This window comes from Cyanistes caeruleus, chromosome 1, assembly GCF_971803275.1.
Source record: "Cyanistes caeruleus chromosome 1, bCyaCae1.hap1.1, whole genome shotgun sequence".
NCBI classification, from domain to species: domain Eukaryota; kingdom Metazoa; phylum Chordata; class Aves; order Passeriformes; family Paridae; genus Cyanistes; species Cyanistes caeruleus.
This window is the reverse complement of record NC_141701.1, coordinates 152229166-152248454: the sequence shown is the minus strand read 5'-3', so window position 1 is coordinate 152248454 and position 19289 is coordinate 152229166. Positions and strand designations below refer to the sequence as shown.

The 19289-nt window shown below is 52.6% G+C and overlaps 1 protein-coding gene across 1 annotated transcript in view; it reads right to left on the bottom strand.

Annotated features, from left to right (window-relative positions):
* Positions 1 to 19289, bottom strand: part of SMARCC1 (SWI/SNF related BAF chromatin remodeling complex subunit C1) — a 70927-nt gene that overhangs the window by 33712 nt on the left and 17926 nt on the right. Inside the window, exons 8-21 of the mRNA XM_086852365.1 lie at positions 19200 to 19275; positions 18344 to 18469; positions 17897 to 18015; positions 17283 to 17407; positions 16581 to 16640; positions 15932 to 15969; positions 13916 to 14037; positions 13438 to 13509; positions 10706 to 10819; positions 9527 to 9680; positions 9203 to 9316; positions 7536 to 7595; positions 3002 to 3260; positions 51 to 212 (exon numbers count right to left, since the gene is read on the bottom strand). Of these exons, the coding sequence (XP_086708491.1) occupies positions 51 to 212; positions 3002 to 3260; positions 7536 to 7595; positions 9203 to 9316; positions 9527 to 9680; positions 10706 to 10819; positions 13438 to 13509; positions 13916 to 14037; positions 15932 to 15969; positions 16581 to 16640; positions 17283 to 17407; positions 17897 to 18015; positions 18344 to 18469; positions 19200 to 19275 (1601 nt within the window). The remainder of the gene's footprint in view (positions 1 to 50; positions 213 to 3001; positions 3261 to 7535; positions 7596 to 9202; positions 9317 to 9526; positions 9681 to 10705; positions 10820 to 13437; positions 13510 to 13915; positions 14038 to 15931; positions 15970 to 16580; positions 16641 to 17282; positions 17408 to 17896; positions 18016 to 18343; positions 18470 to 19199; positions 19276 to 19289) is intronic.

The window sequence follows — 19289 nt, the reverse complement described above, 5'->3', positions numbered from 1 at the left end:
AATGCCCCCAGGTTTCCCCAGCTGCAGCATCCGTGGGATGCAGCACTCACCCATCCTGTCGGGCTCGTCGGGGCCGGTGCCCGCGATGCAGCTGCTCTCCAGCCCGAAGGTTGGATCCACCTTCCCCGAGGCTCGAGCTGCTTCCTGCACCTTCTTCACGTGGGCTTCCACCAGCTCCAGGGGCACCTCCTCTCTGACCCGGGAAAACTCCTCTGTGGGACACGAAAATGAGACATTCTGGGGATTTTGCAGCAGATTAAGTCACATTTTCTCTCACTGGCGTGCAGGTAAACCCTGGGACAAGGGGAATTAATTCTCAAACATCTGAGAGTTCCCTCCTGTCACACGAGGTGGCTGATCTTGTCTTTCAGATGTGGTAGGAAATAGTCTCTTCCCAATTACATAAAATTGTGTTTTATGTGGAAAAACAAAATAAAAATTGAGAGGAACTATTCTGTTGAGTGAATACATCCAATGTCCACTCAAGACTTGAACCTTCTAGGGCCAGTTGTCCCTGCCCACTGCAGGAGGTGGAATGGGAGGTTCCTTTAAGGCCCCTTCCAACTCAGTCCAGCCTGGGAATTCCAGGATCTCTGGCAAATTTCACACAGGTAAAACAGGAAACTGTGAGATTCACACTGGATTTCCCCAGAGCTGCACTGGTGACAGTGGCCAGAGGAACACCAACCACCAGCTGCAAATACATCAGTGAGGGCAGAAGGCAACAGCAGCCACTCTGGGGCACTCAGTGGCCTTTTGGAGCCACCTGGACACCGAGTGCCTGGGCTGGGAGGCTCTGGAGATCCCCCAGGGCAGGGTGAGCTGCAGCAGGTGACACAGGGATGTGTCCAGAGACTCCAGGTCCCCCTGGGCAGCTGTTCCAGCCTCTTCCTCCTGCTCAGCTGCAGCTTGCTGCCCTCTGCTCTGTGGCCACTGCTGCTTGGCTCCTGGCTCTGGGCAGGGTGTGGCCCCTTCTCCTGGCCCAGCTGGAGAGATTTGTGTGGATGGATGGGATCCCCTCTGAGCCTTTCCCTTCTCCAGACTGCCCAGGCCCAGCTCCCGCAGTCTCTGCTCACCAGAGACGCTCCAGAGCCCTCAACATCTCTGTGGCCTCTGCTGGAGCCTGTCCTGCAGCTCCTGGTCCTGAGGAGCCCAGAACTGGGCACCAGATCCCAGCTGTGCCTGGGCAGAGCTGGCTGCAGATGGGATTCCAGGGAAGTGGAACACTGGGAACAGCAGCAGAGCCTTTCCTGCATAACCTGGACCCCCAACTCGCCTGTTTCACCGGTCACTGAGAACTCTGCAGGGGCTGGAGGGGACACGGGGGAGAGGGGGACATGGGGGGGAGAGGGGGACATGGGGGGGAGAGGGGGACATGGGGGACAGGGGGACATGGTGGGGAGAGGGACACGGGGGGAGAGGGGGACATGGGGGGAGAGGGACATGGGGGGGAGAGGGACATGTGGGGAGAGGGACACGGGGATGGAGAGGGACATGGGGATAGAGAGGGACAGGAGGGAGAGGGACACATAGGTGGGGAGGGACACACACGAGGGTAAGGGACACATGGGTGGGGAGGGACATGGGGATGAGGGACATGGGGGGAGGGACACAGGGGGGAGGGACACATGGGGGAGAGGGACAGGAGGAAGAGGGACATGAGGGTGGGGAGGGACACACGGGGATGAGGAGAGGCACACTGGGGCAGGGAGGAACACACACGGGGATAGGGACACACACGAGGATGGAGAGGGATGCAGGGATGGGGACACACACAGGGATGGGGACACACACGGGGATGGGGACACACACGGGGATGGGGACACACACGGGGATGGAGAGGGATGCAGGGATGGGGACACACACAGGGATGGAGAGGGACACACACAGGGATGGAGAGGGACACACACAGGGATGGAGAGGGACACACACAGGGATGGAGAGGGATGCAGGGATGGGGACACACACAGGGATGGGGACACACACAGGGATGGAGAGGGACACACACAGGGATGGAGAGGGACACACACAGGGATGGAGAGGGATGCAGGGATGGGGACACACACAGGGATGGGGACACACACAGGGATGGAGAGGGATGCAGGGATGGGGACACACACAGGGATGGGGACACACACAGGGATGGGGACACACACTGGGGCAGGGAGGCACACACACAGGGATGGGGACACACACGGGGATGGGGACACACACAGGGATGGGGACACACACTGGGGCAGGGAGGCACACACAGGGATGGGGACACACACAGGGATGGAGAGGGACACACACAGGGATGGGGACACACACAGGGATGGGGACACACACAGGGATGGAGAGGGACACACACGGGGATGGGGACACACACACGGGGATGGGGACACACACACGGGGATGGGGACACACACACGGGGATGGGGACACACACACAGGGATGGGGACACACACTGGGGCAGGGAGGCACACACAGGGATGGGGACACACACTGGGGCAGGGAGGCACACACAGGGATGGGGACACACACAGGGATGGGGACACACACAGGGATGGAGAGGGACACACACAGGGATGGGGACACACACAGGGATGGGGACACACACAGGGATGGGGACACACACAGGGATGGGGACACACACAGGGATGGGGACACACACAAGGATGGAGAGGGATACAGGGATGGGGACACACAGAGGGATGGGGACACACACGGGGATGGAGAGGGATACGGGGATGGGGACACACACAGGGATGGGGGCACACACAGGGATGGGGGCACACACTGGGCCAGGGAGGCACACACACAGGGATGGGGACACACACAGGGATGGAGAGGGACACACACAGGGATGGAGAGGGACACACACTGGGGCAGGGAGGCACACACAGGGATGGAGAGGGACACACACAGGGATGGGGACACACACAGGGATGGAGAGGGACACACACAGGGATGGAGAGGGACACACACTGGGGCAGGGAGGCACACGGGGCTGTCCCATACCCAGGGCAGCCTTGGCCGCGGCCGAGGCCACGCGAGGATCCACCACGGAGGCCAGGAAGGCCACGGTGCTCATGACAGGGTTGCCAGACTGGCTGAAGGGCACGGGCTGGTAGGCCAGGGGTCCCAGCGAGGCGTCCGAGTTCTCCAGGTACGGATCCTCGATGGGCAGGCGCAGGAAGTGCAGGATGCACTCGTCCTGCGTGCGGCTGCCCACGTGCTCCGACACCTTGTTCCAGTCGTCCTTGTACATCTCCAGAGCCTGCAAAAGGCAAGAGGGGCGGCTGGGCACGGCCTGCTCGGGGAAAACCACGGCCAAAAAGGGGTTCTGTACTGCTTGCTGTGGTGATGGAGCAATAAATGGGGGTCAGACAGCTGCTAAAAGTGTTGGTGCTGCTATCGAGATTATCTGCAGTGGACATTGTGGGAGGAAATAGTAATAAACATGAGGATTTCCCTGGGGTGTGAGTGACATTGAAACCACAGGGATCATCGCAGGAGTGGATGCTGTATCAAAAAGAACTGCCAGAAGATTTGGGGTTTACTGCTATTTGCACAGCAGGTGTTGCCTCACAGAGAACTAAATCTGCCTGTCCTACCAAATCTCACAATTCTTTAACTCCACCACTCCCCCCAGAGGGGCTCCCCTTCCCTCCCTGAAGACAGAAAGCTGGCTGGGGCAGGAACAGGATCTGTTTTTCAGATGTGGGCTGGCTCTGATGTGAAATCCAGTCTTTAGACTCAACAGATGTTATGGAAGTGGAAAAGCATCAAAGCAACCCACCAGGGGAAAAGAGGGAAATCCATCCCACATCCTGAAGCCAGGAGAGACCAGTTCTGCAGGAGCTGTGCACCAGTATGACTCCTCTTAACACTGAGGCTAACAAATCATTACTGCCTAGATAAGGCACCTGATAAAGTGAGAACTTCCAGATCGTACCAAAAACAGAATTCTGAATTTTTAAATTTTTAAGTTTTTAAACTTCCTCAAGAAAAGTCTTAAAAGAATTTAACAGCAATGAGCTACTGAAGGCCCTGCACTGGCTCCTGAAAAACCAACACATTAATCCTGTAAAACCCTCCAAGTCACAGCCTAATAAATTATTACTCCTTAACAAGCCATTTTTTCCCCTGATAATTGTTTTAGTGAAGTATCTGGACAGTATAAAATAAATACCCTGACATATCCTGAACCATTAGCTTTTACATTTCTGAGAGGATTCATGGTGCAGTCACCCAGACAAGGCAAAAAAAGACATTTGAGTTTCTGGCAAAAGATGCTCAACGTGTGAAAATGAATTTTCCCAAGTAAGTCTCTCCCACAAGGCTGAGAACTCTGAGAAATCTCAACTTTGCAAGGCCTGACTTAACTCTGAGAGCAGGGAGGGGGAGCTGGGAGCTGGGCTGGGTGTGCCTGAGCTCCTGAGAACACGCCCAAGGTGGGAGAGCAGAGCACACAGGGACACAATGCTCCTGTGCTGGGGCTTCCAGCCCTTCCCAGGGACACGGGGAACATCCAAACTGAGCCACCAGCCTGGTGCTCAGAGTCTGGGAAGGGCCCAGAGCATGGAACAGCCTCTGTGGAACACCAGAACCAGGCTGGATGGGGCTTGGAGCTGCCTGGGACAGTGGGAAGCGTCCCTGCCCACGGCAGGGGTGGGGTGGGATGAGCTCTAAGGTTCCTTCCAAACACACTGCTGTCTTCAGAGCAGCTCTGCAGGAAAACTGTTTTTAGTATTTGTTCAGTTAAAACAGAAGCTCTGAGAATTCCTCACGGACAAAATATCGACCTGAACGGGGCCCTCGGGCACTTTGTGGCTGCAGAGGGGCAGCTGGGGTCATGAAAATGCTCCTGGTTGCAAAGATACAGAAACAAACTGGCCCCAAGGACAGATAATTCAACCCAAAAGCATCAGAGATCCACCATGGCTCAAAGTGGAGAAGAACTGCCTGAGTGGGCAGTGCCTCCCTGAGCCCAGAGCTGGCTGGAGCTGCTCTCTCCAGGCAGGTGTCACTGCCAGGGCAGGGACAGGGGCTGGGACAGGGGCTGGGACAGGGGCTGGGACAGGGGCTGGGACTGGGGATGGGACAGGAGCAGGGACAGGGACAGGGGCTGGAGCAGGGGCTGGGACAGGGACAGGGGCTGGGACAGGGGCTGGGACAGGAGCAGGGACAGGGGCTGGGACAGGGGCTGGGACAGGAGCAGGGGATGGGACAGGGGCTGGGACAGGGGCAGGGACAGGGGCAGGGACAGGGGCAGGGACAGGGACAGGGGCAGGGACAGGGGCAGGGGATGGGACAGGGGCTGGGACAGGGGCAGGGACAGGGACAGCCCTGGTGGCTCTCCAGGTGGCTCCTGCAGGATCCCAGCAGTGGGAGCAGCTGGCTGGGGAGCACAGCCAGGCAGGGCTGGGAGAGCTCCACGGGAGGAGCCCTCAGCTTGGGAATGACCCAGAACCCGACAGCCTGCTCCTCTCCATGGGAATCCACATTCCCAAATTCCCTGCTGAGCCCCTCTCCCGGCCCCTGGCATCTCCCAAGGGTTCCAAGTGCATCAGAGCCTGCTCAGCCCAGCAGGTCACTCTCAAGGGAGGTTTTTATTCTCTGCTCAGCCTTTATTTCCCTTTCCCTAATTTCATCTCTGGGCTCTCAGTCCCTGTCTCCATTTTTAACCCCTCTGGCACCTGAGACCAGCTCTGCTTCTCAGCCCCCAAATTTCTGTTTCCTGCTCCTTCTCCTTCCCCATCTGTTGTTTTCCTGCCAGACAAACCCTCGCTTGCAATAAATGTCCTTCCTAAAAATAGCTGAAAATGCATTTAACTCTGCCTGAGCCGTGGAGACACCGAGGGGGCTGTGCAGGGAGGAGGAAAACTCTATTTCCTCCCCCAAATTATTCAGTCAACAGGCAGAAGGCCAATAATTATTTCAGATACGATTTATTATTTGGAACTTCACTGCCTATCTATATGCCCAAAGCTACCCAGAGGATTTAATTGGACTGAGCTGGCTTGCTACAGCTGAATTACTTATGCTTGAACTGATATACTCTTTACTGATTTATTCATAGAGCAAGTCCGTGAAAAAGGAGGAACAAAAACATTATTAATTTAAACTCATTAAACAGAATTGCAATCTCAAGATTTAGGGGGCTTTTGGATTATTTTTTTTGTAAGCACAGGGTATGTCACTGGATTATTTCATTGGGCTACAACGTGCAGTGTGTGATCATGAGCTAAAAACATACAAACCAATGAGTTTTAAATAACAGTACTATTAATATTAAATATTTAAATAATACAGTTAAATAAATAAAAAAGGAAAGAAGTCAGTATATCAAGCCATTAGCCTTGTTTCTCCTTCCATGAATGCCATGGAAAACAGCTGTTTACACCCCAGAAGCAAAATTTTCCCATGTGCCAACAGAAAAGTATTGGCTAAACAGTGAATATCAGCCTAAAATAAATAGGAAATAAAGGGAGATTTTGGCTGTTTGATGACCAGGCTCCATATGTATGAAGACTAAATCACAGCTGCTGATTTGGCACTGACACAGGTCCATCCTCCAGGCTTTTCCCCAGGAAATTAACTTTTCAATGGCTTTATTGACACATGGCAAGACAAAAAAGCTGAAACAAGCAGGCAACTGCAGTTTGCTCTGAGCTCTGCAAGTGAAACCCAACAGAAACAGAGCCCTAAACTGGAATTCTCAGAACTCTGAATTACTTTAAAAGAAAACATCAGCCGTGCAGCCTCTACATTGGGAAGATGTGAAAGCAAAGCTGGGGAGAAGATCTTTTCTTTGGAGGAATTGGCAGAACTTTAAATTGCTTCACCTGAAGCCACCTGGGGACACCAACCTGCAGCAGCTCCTGGAGCTCATTGGAAGGAACCTCATGGAACCATCTCAGGGTTTTTTTTGGGTAGATTTCCAGAAAAAGCTCCAAGAACATCCCAAGTGAAAACAAGGAGATGTGGGACGAAGGAGCTACCAAAGAACTTCCATTCTCCATGGCCTCAACTGGTTTTCAACCACTTCAACTTCCAAAATGAGCTGTTTCCCTGAGCTATGGCATGGCTTGGAAATCAAAATTTCCAGGTATTTATCTGAGTGTCTTTATCTGAGTGTCTTTATCTGAGTGTCTTTATCTGAGTGTCTTTATCTAATTTCTAATATCTAATCTAATCTAATATCTAATATCTGTAATTTACCGCTGTGTGAATTACTGACATTATTTCATGCTGTCAGTGAGTCCTGCTGAATGAAAACACCTCTCTGCACTGCAAAACCTGCTCCTGATTTATACAAAGTTCTTAAATGCTTCATTTCTGGCTTGCAGGCCCAAGTTAGAACCAAGCCTTAGACACAGGCAGCCCTCTCTCACAGAGATGCTCCTGCCATCTCTTTTTGGTAGCATCACTCTTGTAGCCATGATGGCAGCTGTCTTCTAACTCCAAAAAATGCACATGTGGGTTTTTAAAGACTGAAGCACCCCTCGTGGTTTGGTTTGCTGCCTTTCCTTTGGCCTCATGAACTCACCTCTAACAGCAGCAGTGTCTCCTGCTCTGTCCACTCTCTGCCAGCACTCGCCCCTTTACTCTACAAAAGACAGGAGGGAAAAATAAATAAAGGTGAAACAGGACTTTTTATACAAAACCTTGTAGAATAAAACCCTGAGGAGGAAAGGGGAAGAATTAATGATTTGACCCACTCAAACCTCCTCCTTGCAGCTGAGCCCCAGGCAGGGGTGTGTGGGATTTACCCCTCAGTGAAGGCACAGCTGGGGGTTACACATCCCAGCTTCCCACCACGCCTTCCCCAGCTGGAGCAGAGGGATGTGGCATCCTCCTGGGCCTCTGATCTGTGCCTGCACACACAGCAGAGAGGATCTCCCTGAAAAACAAACCCCTCTGGGTGCTGGAGGCAGAGTGGGCTGGTCCAAAATAAGTTAATTGATCTCCAAGTTCATCACTATCTCAGTAAGGAGTAACAACTCTTGACAGGGGGATGAGCTGTGTGAGAAGGCAGAGTAATCCCAGCAGGATCATCTGCACTTCCAGCTATCACCTGCTCCAAGGGACACTGCTGCTCCCAAATCTACACCTCGAGGCTCAGATTGGATAGAAATTCCAAATGCAGGGTGGAACTCCTCCTGCTGTGACACCCTGACCCAGCACAAAAGCAGCTCAGGACCTGCACCACTGCTGGACTGAAAGGAAGAGGCTCTTTAGGATAATAAATGTTCTCTCCAGATGCATCTCAAGCAGCTCATTAACCCACAGAGAACATGAATCAATGTGAGTCACACAACTGCTGCTCTCCACAGCCAAAACCCCCAGCAGACAGAAACCAAACAGGGAAATCTGCCAACAAACCTGCTCCAGTTCACAGCTCCTGTAAACAGAGCCAGGGCCCAGAACCAGCAACAGATTTATCAATTTGGAGAATATTTATACCTCCCCTTATGAGTGAGAAAGGCAATCCACGAAATGTGAGATAGAACCAGGCTTATGAAAAATAACTGGTTTGGGTTTGTGGGGTTTTTAAAGGATGTTCCCAAGTGGTAAATAGTGTTTAAATAGTTCTTTTTTAGGTTTAAACAGTGACCTCTGAGGACAATGAACTGATGACATGGAATTAGCCTGATGCCACCCACGGGAGGCACAATCCAGCTCTGGAGATTCCCAATTCCCACTGGAGGCTGTGCTGAGCCACTGTGGCATTCCCACAGCACCTCCAGGGACACACAGGGAAAGGCAGGAGGTTGTGGAATCAACACCTCACTGCAATGGTGCCTCCCAAGCTGAATTATCCTGTGTCACACTCTGCAGTGACAGTGCCCAAACCTCCCCTGGACACCAGAGCCTGGAGAACAGGAGAGGCAGAGATCCTGCTGGAAGCTCTCTGCTGGATGGAAAATCATTGGTTTGCTGATGCTGAACAGCTTCAGCAGGACATGCAGGAACACAACGAGTTTGGCATCTGAGGGCTGACAGCATGGACTGGTCTGGGAAGTTTTCCATGTCTTTATTCCCAGAAAATCAGAATTCCAGCACAACCTCCCACCCTAGTGTCCTGCACAGGGATGGGAAACATCTAACCCAGCAGTGGAGGAGCAACACAAGTCACCTCAGTGACACAAACTGGGGCACCTGAGGAATAACAGAGCTGGCTGGGAGCTGCAGGCAGAGCCCCAGGACACTTGCCTTGGCCAAAGTCTTTTTGGAGTAGATGTCTGTGCGAAGGCCAAAGTTCTGCAGGTCAGTTGGCTTCTCCTTGTTCTTCTCAGGGAAGCTCAGCATTTGCTGGGCAGCTGGAACCTGGGAACAAACGTCACAGGGGAGAGGAGCAGGAATTGGAAGTTATGCAGGGTTTTCACACCAACGCTCACCACAACACGAGGTGGCCAGAGCAGCTGGACACAAGCCATGAGGGCCAGCGTGTGAGCAGAGTGTGGGTGGCTGTGGGCCAGCTGCTGAGGATGAGGATGTTCCCCAGCGGGCAGAGCCCGGCAGGGCAGCCCCGCTCACCTGCGGGGTGCGGATGTGCAGGGGCATCAGCCCCGAGGGGGTGTCGGCCAGCACGTTGAAGTGGGGTGTCGGGGGGGGCCCCATGGCCATGGGGCGGCTCTCGGGATCCACCTGGTAGTTGATGAGCCCCCACTGCTCCAGGAAGGCGTGGACCCTGGGAAAAACAGGACAAATCCCACCTTCGGCACCGCAGCTTCCCTCGCGCTTCGTGTGGGAGGTGACGAGGAACAAAGCTGATGTTTCAGGATCAAATCCACACCCAGGAGCTCCTCTAGTCCTTCATTAATCCCAAAGAGCAAAACAAATCCCAGAGCAGGAGCTCTGTGCACACCTGAGGACACTGCAGCGTGCTGTATAAACCAAAGCTGTGTCCAGCTCTGGGCCCCAAAGAGAGACCCTGAGGGGCTGGAGAGCGTCCAGGGAACGGAGCTGGGAAGGGGCTGGAGACCCAGGAGGGGCTGAGGGGGCTGGGAAGGGGCTGGAGAATTCCTGAGGGAGCTGGGAAGGGGCTGGAGAATTCCTGAGGGAGCTTGAAAAGGGCTGGAGAATTCCTGAGGGAGCTTGGAAAGGGGCTGGAGAATTCCTGAGGGAGATGGGAAGGGGCTGGAGAATTCCTGAAGGAGTTGGGAAAGGGGCTGGAGAATTCCTGAGGGAGCTGGGAAAGGGCTGGAGAATTCCTGAGGGAGATGGGAAGGTGCTGGAGAATTCCTGAGGGAGCTGGGAAGGGGCTGGAGAATTCCTGAAGGAGTTGGGAAGGGGCTGGAGAATTCCTGAGGGAGCTGGGAAAGGGCTGGAGAATTCCTGAGGGAGCTGGGAAGGGGCTCAGGCTGGAGCAAAGGAGGCTCAGGGGGAATTTCTGGCTCTGCACAAGTCCCTGGCAGGAGGGGACAGCCTTGGGGGATTTGGGATCTGCTCCCAGGAACAGGGACAGGAGGAGAGGGAACAACCTCAGGCTGGGCCAGGGGAGGCTCAGGTTGGGCACCAACAGGAATTTCCCCATGGAAAAGGTGGTCAGGCTTTGGCAGGGGCTGCCCAGGGAGGTGACCTAGAGCTGTCCAAAGAAGGCCTGGATGTGGCACTCAGAGCTCTGGTGGGGATAGGGCACAGCCTGGACTCTTTGCAGAGCTTTTCCACCCTCAGTTATTCCACAGAAGCCCCAGCCCCAGAGGCAGCTGTCACCTCATGACGGCGCAGACGTCGCCGGTGAGGTTCCTCCTGCAGGCCGTGCTGGTCAGGTACTCCTGCGGGTTCAGGCGGTACGTGTCGATCATGAAGTTCCTGTAGGCCAGGTATCTGCAACACAGCCCCAGCCACGTCACCCCTGCCCTCCCAGCCAGCTCAGCACCTCAACATCCACCCCCAAACACCCTGCACCCACAGGGAAACACCAACACATCTCCTGCACTGCTCAAATTTCAGAACCGCCACCAAAACCCACAGGCAAAGTGGAATTCCCACTCCTGCAGACTGCTTCACTCTGAATTTCCCCCTGTGTTTGGATTAGCAGCACATGGAAACGTGTTTAAATTGTAAATCACACAATTAACTGCTGTAACTTGGTCGCTGGCCACATATTCCCACAATAGAATAGAAGCTGCAGGATGAAAATAACGGGGTCTGGTCTCCACATGGGAACAGGATAAATAATCCTTGTGCATCCCTGCGTGAAGGAAAAAAGCTGCACTGAAAAGCAGAAGTGGATGGAACACTGCTGTGGCTGCATGTGGAGTTTTTAATGGATGAAGGGATGAGGCAGAACAGCAACGTGGAGAAGAAAAGATCTTTGAAAAGCAGAGGATAAGAGCCCAGAGCCAGCACAGCTGGGAACAGCTGGAGCAGAAACAATCCCTGAGAGACTGCCCTGTTTCAGTAAGTTTCTGCAATGTGCTGATGCTTCCTGATACAAATTATCCCAAAGAAAATAACCTGCCATAAGATTATTGATAGCCCTGGCATCATCCAGGCTGGATGGGGCTTGGAGCACCTGGACTGTGGAAGGTGTCCCTGCCCATGGCAGGTGGGTGAATGAAAAGGGCTTTAAGGTCCTTTTGTACCCAAACTACTCCAGGATTCAATCCAGTGAGCATCCAATGCAAAGCTGTGTGTAAAACAGTGGTTTTTAAAGCAGATTTCTGCCTTTGGAAAATTCCAGGGGGGAATGTTTCACATGCAGTGCATGAAGCAGCTGGGAACCAAAAATATAAATCATCCAGGCAAGGTCTGAGCAGGCAGATGCTGCAAGCACGTGTCCCTGCCAAAATCCCACATCCTCCTCCTGACCAAATCATATGTGCAACTGGCTGGAAGAAAATTGCTGGAGTAGGTGTTTGGCTCCACGTGGGATGTTTGGGAGGCAAGAAACAAAAAGGAGTTTCTTCCACAGAGGAATTCTGAGGAACATTTCTGAATGCTGCAGGGGAGGAGGGGAAGAACCTGTCCAGGAACAGGTCTTGGCTGCAGAAATTAGCATTTATTAGCAAAGGTCACATCACGAGGTGGAGAGAGAAGCCCAAGACAGAAACATCCCCAGGTTTATTCTGAAGGGAGATGGTTTTGAGCCGTGACAGGACACATCAGCTAAACCCTGTCAGCAGTGAGAAGAGAAGTCAAGCAGGATTTAGTTCAATCCCCTTCCAGCCAGGGCCCACCCCCAGGCTCTGCTGTCACAAGGATGAACCTGTGTGAGCTCCCCAAGCACAGTGTTTTGGCCTCAACATTCAGCTGGAGGCGGCTCATCTCCATTCACAGGGATGTTCCTCTTTTATTTCACAACAAAACACAAGGCCAGCACCACGTGCTGCTCCTGCAATCCCCAAATGGCTCCAGAAGATCTCCAGGATGCCATGAGGCATGGCAGGAGTCCCCAGGCTGCTCCTCTGGCACCAACAGCTGGTGGCAGCCCAGGGAGGAGCAGCAGGAGCTGATGCTGTGATGCCAGGCTGGAGAAGGGTGCCTGGGCCAGCAGTGACAATCACAGGGTGACATCCAGGAGAGAAACACCCTTTCCACACTCCAGCTGTCTGCTGCCTCTCACTGAGAACACCCCAACCTTCCTGGGCAGCTGAAGTGCTGGAACAGCCAGTGTTGGGTGGGTTTGGAACAAAGGCACTGGGGAATGGCAGGGGGAGGAAGAAGGGGATCTCTGCAGAGCCCTGCCCGAGCCATGCTGGGCTCTGGATCCAGCTGTGGTCACTCTGCACTCACACAGAGTGCACACAAGCTGTGAGGACACACCACAGACTGGAAATCCCTGGGGGTGCCAGGGGTCTCAGGGTGTCTGAGCCAAGCTCCTGCTCAAGCCATCATGTCTCACCAGGTTTCTTAGGGCTTTGTCCAGGAAGGTCTGAAAGACTCCAAGGAGGAGCAATCCCACTTTCCCAAGACCCCATCGCAGTGCCTCATCTTGTTCAGAGCTCAAAACTCCCCTTTTCTCGAGCCAGAAGCTGCTGTTTCAGCCTGACCTGTTGCTGCCCTGTCACAGACTCAGCCCCAGGGGCCTCCTGGGGCAGGGGACAAACACCACCAGGCCCCTGGGAAAAAGAACTTCAATAATTTCTGTTTGTTTATCAAACCTGAAGCATCACAGCCCAACAGCCACCCCTGAGGTGGGAGATTCCAGCACAAGGACAATCTCTGGAGGAATGCTCCTCTCCAGGCTGGCAGAGATGGGAATGGTTACCTGGAGAGGAGAAAGCTCCAGGGAGAGCTCAGATAACCACTGGTAAATATCACTTTGATGTTTAAACTTTAATCTCTACCACAGCAATGTTCAAACATTGTCAGGGGCTCTGTCCCTCTCTACAGGAAGTATCAGCCTCACACACACCCAGCAGTGCCCACAGCATTCATGGAATGGGAAGCTCCTTTATCCTGCCACACTGCCACTGCCCACATTCCCAGGTTTTACTCACATTTCTGGAGTCTTGGACTTGTTTTTCCCATTGAAGAATTCCGGAAGCGCGCGACGCTCGATCACGTGGATGCTGCAACAAAACCAGTTCAGGTGTCAGACCTGGAACAGCCCCGGTTCCATGGATTATTCCAGGCTACAACAAATATCCTCCCTCTAGAATCAGTGACTTCTCCTAAAAGTCAAGTTCTGAAGCAAAATAAAAAGGTTTTCAGCAGTAGAGACAAACACAGAATGGTCACACAACGACCAGAAGTAAAGGAACTAAGGTGGGAATCAGAGGGAAATGGATGCAAGCAGAAGCTGCTGAGGAGGCAGAGTGAAGACCTCTGCTGTTTGAAGTTCTCTCCTCATCCCCAATCCCTGAGAACAGCCAGGAGGATCTCAGCACAAAGCACAGGAACCAGACCTGCAGAGGAGGGAGCTCCTCCAGCAGCTGAGGAAACAGAAGGGGGGCAGGCTCCCCCAGAGCCCCTCACCAGTTGTAGTCGAACCAGGAGGCGTAGCTGGGGATGATGATGTGGTTGGTCTGCTCGGTGACATTGTCCTCCCCAGGGTCAATGGAGCGGCTCTGGTCACCCTTGTTGGGGTCCTCGTCCTCCTGGGGGACAGAGGGGACACGGCACAATGAGGGGACACGGCACAGAGAGAGGGGACACGGCACAGTGAGGGGACACGGCACAGAGAGAGAGGGGACACGGCACAGAGAGAGAGGGGACACGGCACAGAGAGAGGGGACACGGCACAGTGAGGGGACACGGCACAGAGAGAGAGGGGACACGGCACAGAGAGAGGGGGACAGGGCACAGAGAGAGGGGACAGGGCACAGAGAGAGAGGGGACAGGGCACAGAGAGAGAGGGGACAGGGCACAGAGAGAGAGGGGACACGGCACAGAGAGAGAGGGGACACGGCACAGAGAGAGAGGGGACAGGGCACAGAGAGAGGGGACAGGGCACAGAGAGAGGGGACACGGCACAGAGAGAGAGGGGACAGGGCACAGTGAGGGGACACAGCACAGAGAGAGGGGACAGGGCACAGAGGGAGAGGGGACACGGCACAGAGAGAGAGGGGACACGGCACAGAGAGAGAGGGGACACGGCACAGAGAGAGAGGGGACAGGGCACAGAGAGAGAGGGGACAGGGCACAGAGAGAGAGGGGACAGGGCACAGAGAGAGAGGGGACACGGCACAGAGAGAGAGGGGACACGGCACAGAGAGAGGGGACACGGCACAGAGAGAGAGGGGACACGGCACAGAGAGAGAGGGGACACGGCACAGAGAGAGGGGACAGGGCACAGAGAGAGGGGACACGGCACAGAGAGAGAGGGGACAGGGCACAGAGAGAGAGGGGACAGGGCACAGAGAGAGAGGGGACACGGCACAGAGAGAGGGGACACGGCACAGAGAGAGGGGACACGGCACAGAGAGAGAGGGGACAGGGCACAGAGAGAGAGGGGACACGGCACAGAGAGAGAGGGGACACAGGGCACACAGAGGGGGGACACAGAGGGGGGACACAGAGGGGACACACAGAGGCCAGGACAGGAGCTCCCCCAGCCCACCCAGATTCTGTGACACCCCACGAGGAGGGACAGCTTTGGTCCCTCTCTGCTGCTCACAGAAGCCTCCTGCAACTCAAGTCCCAGCAAATGTCAACTCCTGACCCCAAATGATCATGAGGAGGCAGCAAAACAGGGTCAGGACGTGACAAGAACTGCACAAAACAACTCAGGTGTTGTTTGAGCCACCTTAGAAATAGCCAAGTGCCACAGCCAGACCCTAAGGAGTCCCTGGTATCAATAATGGAGCTTTATCTGGGACTGAGCTCCCCCAAAGACAACAAGGTATCACTCTCAACACCTTCAGTCATCTGACAACTGATAAAAATAGTGCCTGGCATGCCACAAATGCAACTCAATACAGAAACTATCCCTGCAGCTCTATTGAAATCATCAGGAAATCAAAGCAGGGTTTAGATTTAGTCCTAAAACTAAAAAAAAAAAAAAAAAAAGCAAAACCTCTCATCTGAAAAATGCTTCTTGGAAATACTTGGCATCTATCTCCTCATTCTCCTTTTTAATACACTAGATTTAAAAATATCAAATAATCCCACAGAATCTGGGAAGTTTTATAATAACAAGGCTGTCAGTAACTGATTTAATCTTACAGATCACTTAAAGATGAGTACAGGTGAAGCTACTGAAGGTGAGATTGAGATCTTTACAGGACACAGGGGATGACTTTGAAGAGGAAGAGGGCTGGGTTGGATGGGATGCTGGGGAGGAATTCTGGTGAGAGGCTGGATGGAATTCCCAGAGCACATCCCTGGATCCTTGGAAGTGCCCAGGGTCAGGCTGGAGCACCTGGGACAGCAGGAGGTGTCCCCAAGGCAGGGCTGGCACTGGGTGGCCCCCGAGGTCCCTTCCTGCCCAAACCACCTGAGATTCTACAATCCCACTTGTTCCCAAATTTAGGAAGAAGCAGGTGCTGTTACCTTCCCTCCAGTCGCCACTGTGTCCTCATCCTGCTCATCTGCAAGGTAAAACCACTGAGAATTACACCAAAAAACTCATTTAAATGCTCACAAGCCTTCCAGCAACACAACTGTTTCATTTCTTCTGGAAGGGAAGGGAAGGGAGGAGGGAAACAAAGTGGATCCCACATCACTAAAGCAATTACACCTTTACCTAACCCAGACCAGGGAACAGGTAAGAACACAGAGGAAGGAGAATTAGAATTTCTCAACCCTTCAGAATTCATAATTAATTACTTCCTTTCCCAGTGTCCTAGGTGACTCTTGTATAATAGGATATGGGATATGAGTTTGTATCTCATGTCAAGGCTCAGCAAAGCTCAGGGAACCTGTGATTTACCCTGATTCCCAGGGGAAAAACAAAAATCTGCTAGAAAAGAGCTTGTATACTGTGCTAAAGAAATAAAAATACCAACAGCCTAAGAGGGAAGAGAAAAGTTGGTACATTGGAAGTTGAATAGGTCTGAAACAGGACTCAATTCAACAGACTAGCAGAACTAGAGATTGCTTTTCAAATGGAGAGATGGAGAAATATTTAAAATATATTTTAGAAGATTGACTGCAGGCAGGACTGGAGGGTGAGGCTGGGGCAGGGGTGCAGGGGCTTTACCCAGGTCTGCCACGGTTCCTCCTTTCACGGGCGTGTTCTCACTGTCCTTCTTTGGGTTCACTGCAAGGACAGCCAGTGATGAGACAGCAGCACACAGGGAATTCTCATCCTGGCCTCATTCCCTGTGCTCTCACACAGCTTTATCCCATTTCCCTGCAGCATTCCCAGCCCCACACGGAGCAGGATCTGCACCTCCCAACCTGCCCAGCACACAGCAAGGCTTCAGTGTAAACCCAACACCCCCAATGCAGAGACTCCCACAATAATCTGCTCTCAAGGATGCAGAAGGAATTCTTTTTTCCCAGAATTATTGTTGCCCACCTCCCTGAAAAGGACTAAAAGCATGTAGCACATTTTCCACTCATTTAACATCCTTCTTCTGGGGTCTTGGCAGGGAAATATTTTGCTCCAGAAAACTCCATTTACCCCAGTGTGAACAGGTGAAATAAAACATTCAAGTAGATCGTTGCAAATCTATTTTTAAAAGTGTCTTTTATAAATGTAGTTTTGTATTTTAAAAGGCCAGAAGGAGGTGACTCTGCTGCCCTTTTCAGCTGTTACATCCCCTGACTAGATAAATTTATGGGCAGAGATGACCATGATTTCAAAGATTTGACAGAATGTTTACACAATTTTAATGCATTCCAATTTTTCACAAAGAGCCCAAACTGTTCTGGGCTTTAAAAAATTTAAAAATTTTACCATTTTTGGGAAGTACCACTTCTTCTATGTTGGGCACTGGGGTGGGGTCCTCCATGTCCTTGGTGAGATCCTCCTGCTCATCCTCTTCCTTCTGCCCCCTCCTTTTCCCATAGAGAGCTGCTTGGCTGGAACAGAGCACACAGAGATGTTCTCTGGACACTGCTCAGCTGCCAGGACAGGAGGGTCAAACCTTCCTGAGACCACCCTGGGAACAGAGAACCAGCCCCATGCCCCCTCACAGACCCCAGCTCAGGCTTTACTTGCAAGAAGGAATTCACATTATCAACTCATTCTTGATAAACTTTCAGTTTGGTCTCCTTAGAACCCAACAGGTCCATAAACTAAACCTGAATTTTTAAATTAAATTAATTTTAAGCTGAATTTAACTCTTAAGTGCTCCCCTCCATACACACACATAACACCCCATAACTAAAGTTTTTATTTGGGTGAAATACTGGTAGAGTGAGGAATTGCACAACTGCTCAGGAATAATCCCTCAAGCCTATCCAGAAATAATTATGGAACCCCATGTCCCAGAGTTCTCCCATAAACACTTCTTGAACTTCTTCTTTTCACCTCAAATTCCAGGCCTCTGGAACCTTCCAGACACTCACCCTTTCTTCCCTGTCTTTTTCCTGGACTCCACAGGAGTGGGGGGTGGAGAAGGGGAATGTTTCCTTTTCCTTGTACTGGCTGCTGCTTTCCTGTCCCTCCTCTCAGGGCTCCGCACGGGCTGGGAGGGAGCAGAGCTTTCAGTTATTCCCAAATTCTCTGGCTGCAGAGCTGGAGGCTGCATCTCCTTAACCCACCCCAAAACAGGATGCCACAGCTTCTCTGGGCACCCTGTGCCAGCTCCTCCCCACCCTCCCAGCCAGGAATTCCTTCCCAATATCCCAAAATCCACCCACTGGGAGCCATTCCCTGTGTCCTGTCCCTCCATCCCTTGTTCCCAGTCCCTCTCCAGCTCTCCTGGAGCCCCTGAGGGGCTCTGAGCTCCCCCTGGATCCCTCCCTATTCCAGAGACACAGGACATTGCTGTCCCCCAGCAGAGAACCACTCACCTCTTCATTCTTCATGGAGATCCTCTGGCGAAAACTCACGGATTTCCTGTTCTCATCCACCTCATAATCCTCTTCATTCATCCACTCATTGAACACATCGGTGTCCAAAATCCACTTGGCGTGAACCTGCCCAACAGGAGACACTGAGAGCCTGGTGCTTTGGGAAGAAATGACTCCATGAGAGACCTCCCAGGATTAAGGACATTCCCAGAGCTTTTTCAGGTCTGAATGCCCCAATCTCTGCACTGGGTTCACACATACTCCTGGCAGTGTCACGAGGCAAGGCCACAAAGCATGAGCAGGGCTCAGCTGACAGAATTCAACCTCTGCTCTTGAAGCATTTTCAGGCCTCCTGAAATGTGAGGTCAGTTCTGAGAGCTGGGACAGCAGCTCTGGGTTACCTGTGTTCTTTGGATGCTGAAAATTACCATCAAACCCCCTAAATATACAGATCCCCTTGGCAGATGTGCCACAAACACCAAAAAATGAGGAAGAGTTGGCCATTCCTGGAGAGACTGCCAGGATTGTAACATCCACCTTGGTTTGATTTACACAGCTGAAAAAACTTCTGGTGCTTTAGAGCCATTAATTCAATTTATTACTGAATTATTAATACTCCATGCAATTCTGACTATTCCTAGAAAGGTTTATACTCCAAAATCCTGTTTTCCAGTGGTTCCAGGTGTTTGAACAGACTCCAGGGTCCTTTCAGCCTGGGCTGCCGTGACTCTGGAGCCCAGCAGCACACACAGAGCACAGCCAGGGGTAACAGACAGTGCAGGAACAACCACAGCAGTGCCAACACCTTTGTGCTGTCTGTCCCAGCACAGGAGCTGCAGGACAGGGCCAGCCTTACCTTCCAGGGTTTCTCGGGAATCGGGGGATCCTCGATCTCCGCGTCGAGCTCGTTGGCGTGGACCCAGGTGTCGTAGCTAGAGAGGGGTCA